At 42.9% G+C, this 7,673-nt stretch overlaps 1 protein-coding gene across 1 annotated transcript in view; it reads right to left on the bottom strand.

The window, feature by feature from the left end:
• Positions 1-1,400: 1,400 nt before the first annotated feature.
• The window catches only part of LOC132779045 (tumor necrosis factor receptor superfamily member 16-like), a 70,306-nt gene continuing 64,033 nt past the window's right edge, over positions 1,401-7,673 (bottom strand). The window contains exon 13 of the mRNA XM_067470409.1: positions 1,401-6,381. Within this exon, the coding sequence (XP_067326510.1) occupies positions 6,077-6,381 (305 nt within the window). The 3' untranslated portion in view covers positions 1,401-6,076. The remainder of the gene's footprint in view (positions 6,382-7,673) is intronic.

The following is a 7,673-nucleotide window of genomic DNA, read 5'->3' as shown; positions in this document are numbered from 1 at the left end:
TACTGACTTACCTATCTGTCACCCACAGGCCATCCTGGTAAGACTCAAATTATCTATCTGTGGTATCTATCTATCATCTGTCTCTGTCTGTCTATCTACAGAGGTAGTGGACTGTATGACCTTTGAGGGTCCTTGGTCTAGATGGTCTTCAGAGGTCCCTTCCATCACTCTTATTATTAATGTTCTCAAGATTAATATTATTATTATCATTTGTTGGGAGAAAGTTGATTGTGCTTTTCCTCCATGAAGGCAGAAGGGGGTTGGACTAGATGGTCTTTAGAGGCCCCTTCCAGCACTACTATTGCTATTATTAATATTATGAATCTAAATAATATTGTTAATATCTGTTGGGGGTGTGTTGATTGTGCTTTTCCTCTATGAAGGCAGAAAGGGGTTGGACTAGATCAGTGTTTCTCAATCTGGGGGTTGGGACGCCTGTGGGGGTCGCGAGGGGGTGTCAGAGGGGTCACCAAAGACCATCAGAAAACATAGTATTTTCTGTTGGTCATGGGTTCTGTGTGGGAAGTTTGGTCCAATTCTATCATTGGTGGGGTTCAGAATGTTATTTCATTATAGATGAACTATAAATCCCAGCAACTACAACTCCCAAATGTCAAGCTCTATTTTCTCCAAACTCTACCAGTGTTCACATTTGGGCATATTGAGTATTCGTGCCAAGTTTGATCCAGATCCATCATTGCTTGAGTCCACAGTGTTCTCTGGATGTAGGTGAACTACAACTCCAAAAACTCAAGGTCAATGTCCACCAGACCTTCGCAGTATTTTCTCTTGGTCGTGGGAATTCTGTGTGCCAAGTTTGATTCAATTCCATCATTGGTGGAGTTCAGAAGGCTCTTTGATTTTAGGTGAACTATAAATCCCAGCAACTCCAGCATTACCAAATGACAAAATCAATCACCCCCAACCTCACCAGTATTCAAATTTGGGCGTATCGGGTATTTGTGCCAAATTTGGTCCAGTGACTCAAGGTCAATGTCCACCAAACCCTTCCAGTATTTTCTGTTGGTCATGGAAGCTCTGTGTGCCAAGTTCAATTCCATCCTTGGTGGAGTTCAAAATGCTCCTGGATTGTAGGTGAACTATAAATCCCAGCCAAATTTGATCCAGTGAATGAAAATACATCTAGCAAATCAGATATTTGCATTACAGTAGCAAAATTACAGTTGTGAAGTAGCAACGAAAATAATGTTATGGTTGGGGGTCACCACAACATGAGGACCTGTACTAAGGGGTCGCGGCATTAGGAAGATTGAGAACCACTGATCTAATGCCTTTCTCCCAGAGTGGGACCCATGTAATTCCAAGTGTTTCTTCCATCCCATAACTGCTCAAGCAACTTCCAAAATTTTCAGTTTTCCCCATGCCAATCAAAGACTGCATTCTCCAAAACCACATTTAATATGACTGTTCAGGACCAGGGAAAGACCACCTCTTTCTTCTGGTCATTACAGCAGAGTGTGACACAATGATCTAACCAACCAACCAAAATAAAATAGGAGATAAAAGACATGTACACACACAGAGAGAGATATAAAACCACCAAGTCCCCAAGTCCCTTCTTTATAAAAGAACGAAAGAAAATAATCATATATTAGAAGTTTGCAGTGTAGTGAGATCAGGTTGTTCTCCATTGAAAGCACCCACATGATCGCCACGTAGTTTATGCCCTCCCTTGGGTTTCCCCATTTCTCCTTTGGAATTGCAGAACTTCTGATTTTTGCTCACTGTGCAAGAGATGTCTCCATCCAATATCCCAATTTGGTCCTATCACCTTGGCAAAGATGATAAAGGGGAAAACTCAAGGTCATTGAACCCGAGTAGCTAAAGCAATGGAGAACAAGAAACACAGATGTCCACCTACATGATGCTTAGAGCTTGGAAGCCCTCAAATTTGCAAAAAGATTCAGTTCTTTGACCTATCCATGGATCAATACAGTTGAATCTCTTCAGTATCCTCCATCTACCTGACCTCTAGAGTTTGGAAGCCCTCAAATTTGCAAAAAGATTCAGTTCTTTGACCTATCCATGGATCAATATAGTTGCATCTCTTCAGTATCCTCCATCTACCTGACCTCTAGAGTTTGGAGATCTCCAAATTTGCAAAAAGATTCAGTTCCTTGACCTATCCATGGATCAATACGGTTGCATCTCTTCAGCATCCTCCATCTACCTGAACTCTAGAGTTTGGAAGCCCTCAAATTTGCAAAAAGATTCAGTTCTTTGACCTATCCATGGATCAATACAGTTGCATCTCTTCAGTATCCTCAATCTACATGACCTCTAGAGTTTGGAGGTCTCCAAATTTGCAAAAAGATTCAGTTCCTTGACCTATCCATGGATCAATACAGTTGCATCTCTTCAGTATCCTCCATCCTCCATCTACCTGACCTCTAGAGTTTGGAAGCCCTCAAATTTGCAAAAAGATTCAGTTCTTTGACCTATCCATGGATCAATACAGTTGCATCACTTCAATATCCTCCATCTACCTGACCTCTAGAGTTTGGAGGTCTCCAAATTTGCAAAAAGATTCAGTTCCTTGACCTATCCATGGATCAATACAGTTGCATCTCTTCAGTATCCACCATCCTCCATCTACCTGACCTCTAGAGTTGGAGGTCTCCAAATTTGCAAAAAGATTCAGTTCTTTGACCTATCCATGGATCAATACAGTTGCATCTCTTCAGTATCCTCCATCCTCCATCTACCTGACCTCTAGAGTTTGGAAGCCCTCAAATTTGCAAAAAGATCCAGTTCTTTGACCTATCCATGGATCAATACAGTTGCATCTCTTCAGTATCCACCATCCTCCATCTACCTGACCTCTAGAGTTTGGAGGTCTCCAAATTTGCAAAAAGATTCAGTTCTTTGACCTATCCATGGATCAATACAGTTGCATCTCTTCAGTATCCTCCATCTACCTGACCTCTAGAGTTTGGAGATCTCCAAATTTGCAAAAAGATTCAGTTCCTTGCCCTACCCATGGATCAACTCTTCAATATGGCCATAGGTCATGCATCCAGGAGATCGTGTTGGTGTTCATTGACCTACATATGTCAACCTACATAATCTCTAGCAGGCTCCATTATTTGTTCTATGGATCAATGCAGTTGCATCTCTTCAATATCCTCCATCCAGGAGGTCATGTTGGTGTTCATTGACCTCACGGATATCAGTTTATATGATCTCTAAATAATGAGATCTCCAAATCAGCAACTAGACGCAGTTCTTTGTCCTATCCATGGATCAATACAGTTTCATTTCATTGATATAGCCACAGACTGTCCATCCAAGAGGTCATGTTGATGTTCACTGACTTCAAGGATATCCATCAACCTGACCTCTAGAGTTTGGAGGTCTCCAAATTTGCAAAAAGATACAGTTCCTTGTCCTACCCATGGATCAACACAGTTGCATCTCTTCAACATGACCTTAGGTCATCCATCCAGGAGATCATGTTGGTTTTCATTGATCTACATAATCTCTAGTAGGCTCCATTCTTTGTCTTAGCCATGGATCAATACAGTTGCATTCCTAGCAATATACGCAGGAGATTATGTTGGTGTTCATTGCTTCCATGGATGTCAACCTACATGATTTGTAGAGTTTGGAGATCTCCAAATTGGCAAGCAAGCTCAGTTCTTTGTCCTACCTTTGGATCAATACACTTTCATTCCATTGATATATCCACAGGATTTCCATCCAAGAGGTCATGTTGATGTTCACTGACTTCATGGATGTCCATTGACCTGACCTCTAGAGTTTGGAGGTCTCCAAATTTGCAGAAAGATATAGTTCCTTGTCCCACCCATGGATCAACACAGTTTCATCTCTTCAATATGCCCATAGGTCATCCATCTATGAGATCAAGTTGGTGTTCATTGGCCTACATATGTCAACCTACATAATTTCTAGAAGGCTCCATTTTTTGTCCTACCCATGGATCAATACATTCTTAACAATATACCCAGGAGGTCATGTTGGTGTTCATTGACTCCTTGGATGTCAACCTATATGATTTGTAGAGTTTGGAGATCTCCAAATTATCAAGCAAGCTCAGTTCTTTGTCCTACAAATGGATCAACACTGTTGCATCTCTTCAATGTGCCCATTGGTCATCCATCCAAGAGATAGTGTTGGCGTTCATTGACCTACATAATCTCTAGTTGGCGTTCATTGACCTACATATGTCAACCTACATAATCTCTAGCAAGTTCCATTCTTTGTCCTAACCATGGATCAATAGAGTTGCATCCCTAACAATATACCCACTGGTGTTCATTGACTCCATGGATGTCAACCTACATGATTTGTAGAGTTTGGAGATCTCCAAATTGGCAAGCAGGCCCAGTTCTTTGTCCTACCCATGGATCAATGCAGTGACGTCTCTTCAAAATTGTTGGATAGAAATGCTCCAGCATTGAGTCTATGTGTAAAATACAGTTCTACTGGACATGTGATAACACACCTGTGGAATGACTGAGAGAGTCATGATGAAATACCTAAGGGACCAGCAGAAATGGATGAGTCATGATCATGTGAGGTTTATGACAAGGGGTTGCATCATTCATTTGTCCCTTACTGATGACAAGTCAGCAGGTGGTTATAAAAGGAGAGCACAAATGCTCAATCTCTCACTTGCTGGGTGAACATTGTCGCCAGTACATCTCTGTATCTGCTGATTGATTATAAGTACAAATCCTGATTGTATTTGGAAATCTGTGTAAATAGTGCAACACGTCAAGATGAAAGCCTCCTGATATTCTGGATGCAAACTGAATCTGTGAATTTACTAAACAATGTTCTGAAGAAGGTCAGATGTTGCAGTTGTACTCTGCCAATAAGACTGATTAACTGACCAAAACTGCTAGTTGCTGTGAATGGACTCTGATGTGTTTTGCTTACGTCTGTGGTTTGTCCAGTGTGTAGTGGCTCCAGGGAGGGTGTGATTGGGAAAATATAAGTCACAAACCTATCCCGCAACAAAAATGACCATAGGTCATCCACCCAGGAGATGTTCATTGATGTTCACTGACCCCATGGATGTCAACCTACACGAACTCTAGAGCTTGGGGGTCCCTATGTTTGCAAAAAGAGAGTTCATTGTGCTACCCATAGAACTAGCAGTTTCATCTCTTCAATATACTAATAGGTCATCCATCCAGGAGATCATGTAGATGTTCAATTACCCAACGTTTGTCAACCGACATGATCTCTAGATCATGGAAATCTCCAAACAGGTTGAGTTCTTTGTCCTACCTATAGATCAGTACAGTTGCAACTCTTCAATATATCGAGGTGGTCACACTGGTCTTCATTAACCCCATAGGTGTCCACTACAAGACAAGGAGATCTTCAAATTGGCAAGCAGGTTAAGTTCATTGTCCTATGCTTTGATCAATAAAACTGCATCTCTTCAATCTACCCAGGAAGTCACACTGGTGTTCACTGACTCCGCTGATATCAACCTACATGATCTTTAGAGCTCGGATTTCCTTGTCCTACGCATGGGACCACAGATGTTCATTGACTACACATATGTCAACCTAGTTGATCTTTGGTGCTTAGAGGATCTCCAGCTCTTCAATGTCCATAGGTTATCCATCTAGAAGTTCATATTGGTCTTTCCTGAAACCATGGATGTCAACCTCAGTGAGCTCTAGGTGATAGAAGTCTTCAAATCAGCAAACAGTCTCAGTTCGTTCTCTTACCCATGGAACAATACAGTTTCATCTCCTTGATATAACCTCATGTTGGTGTTCATTGATCCCATGGATGTCGACCTACATAATCTCATGTTGAAAGTCTCCAAATCAGCAGTCTATAGACTGAGTTCAGTTGCATCTCTTCAATGTGAGCATCATTGTCCATCTAGGAGGTCACACTGGCATTCACCAAGTCCACTGTCTGCTCAAGGTCACTTTTTTCATCCCTTTACAATAACAACAACAAAAGGTTCCCCGTCCCTGGTTTTCCTCCATACCCTGTTCTTAGTCAAACTCAATCAACAAATCAAAACAACTCCAAATGTCCACCGGTCATTCAAGAAGTTTCCTCCTCACACCACGGAGCTGATCTCAGCTGGAGAGTTCAAGTTCTCCACCACATCCTCCCTCTCGATGGCCATGAGGGCCGCACTCAGGGCTTCCAGTGTGGCCCCCTCCTTGGCTGACCAGTCGGAGAGCAGTGTATGGGCAGGGGCCTCCCCATGACCAAAGATCTCGATAGTCTCGTCCTCGTAGCCCAGGCGGTCGGCCAGGCGGCGCCAGTCCTTGCCGTGGTTGGGGGCCTCCAGCAGACGCTCCACTTCCTCCTTCTTGTGCGGAGGGAGGTTCACAAACAAGCGGGGTTCAGCTCTGTGCGCTGTGTGTGGGGGGAAAGAGGGGACACGTTAGAGAGGCCAACCCCGGGTTGCAAACACCCAACTTACATACGACTCATGGTTAAGAACAGAGTGAGACAACAGGAAGGGAGAGAAATCTCTCATTGGAAGGAAAATCCACTCCTGGAAGAGCTATTATCGTGGGGGAAAGGGGTCTCCACTGAAGCTTTAACACCAAACCTTGTTTCCAATTCTCACAGGGACAAGAAGTGAGATGAAATCTTCTAAATGGGCACAGACAGCAAAGGAACTACCACAGGGGTGTTAACCCTTCACTATGCTATCCAAACCACACACAAACATATATATGGATGGAGATACACTTTTAAAAAATGTCCCTGTTCTGAGTTGCATACAAATTCAACTTCAGAATAAATCTACAGAACCCATCTTGTTCCTAACTTGGGGGTTGCCTTTATTCAATCTCAGCTTGGCTCAAACAGGCCTTTGCTACTCATTGAGAAGAATGGTTTCATCCCATCCCTAAGCAACATCTGTCAATTATTGCCAATCCCGCTGCAATGACAGAAATACAGCTTAATGGTGTAACGTTAGAAAACGTTGACCATTTCCATTCCCTTGGCAGCCACTTCTCCACAAAAGTCAACATTGACACTAAATTTCAACACCGCCTGAGCTCTGCGAGTGCAGCATTTTTCCGAATAAAGCAGAGAGTGTTTGAGGATCAGGATATCTGGAGGGAGACCAAGGTGCTTGTCTCTAAAGCCATTGTCCTCCCAACCCTGTTCTACACTTGCAAAACGTGAACTGTCTACAGATGTCAAATTCAATTCCTGGAGCATTTTTCTCCAAACCCTGTTCTATGCTTGCAAAATGTGGACTGTCTACACACATCAAACTCAACTCCTGGATCATTGTCCTCCCAACCCTGTTCTACACTTGCAAAATGTGGACTGTCTACAGATGTCAAACTCAACTCCTGGAGTATTGTCCTCCCAACCCTGTTCAATGCTTGCGAAATGTGGACTCTCTACAGATGTCAAACTCAACTCCTGGAGTATTGTCCTCCCAACCCTGTTCTACACTTGCGAAATGTGGACTCTCTACAGATGTCAAGCTCAACTCCTGGAGCATTGTCCTAACAACCCTGTTCTATGCTTGTGAAACGTGGACTGTCTACAGACGCCACACTCAACTCCTGGAGCATTGTCCTCCCAACCCTGTTCTATGCTTGTGAAATGTGGACTATCTACAGATGTTACACTCAACTCCTGGAGCATTGTCCTAACAACCCTGTTCTATGCTTGCGAAA

The sequence above is a fragment of the Anolis sagrei genome, chromosome 6 (assembly GCF_037176765.1).
Source record: "Anolis sagrei isolate rAnoSag1 chromosome 6, rAnoSag1.mat, whole genome shotgun sequence".
In the NCBI taxonomy this organism is placed as follows: domain Eukaryota; kingdom Metazoa; phylum Chordata; class Lepidosauria; order Squamata; family Dactyloidae; genus Anolis; species Anolis sagrei.
Note: the sequence above shows the minus strand (reverse complement) of the source record. Positions and strands in the feature narration are given on the sequence as shown.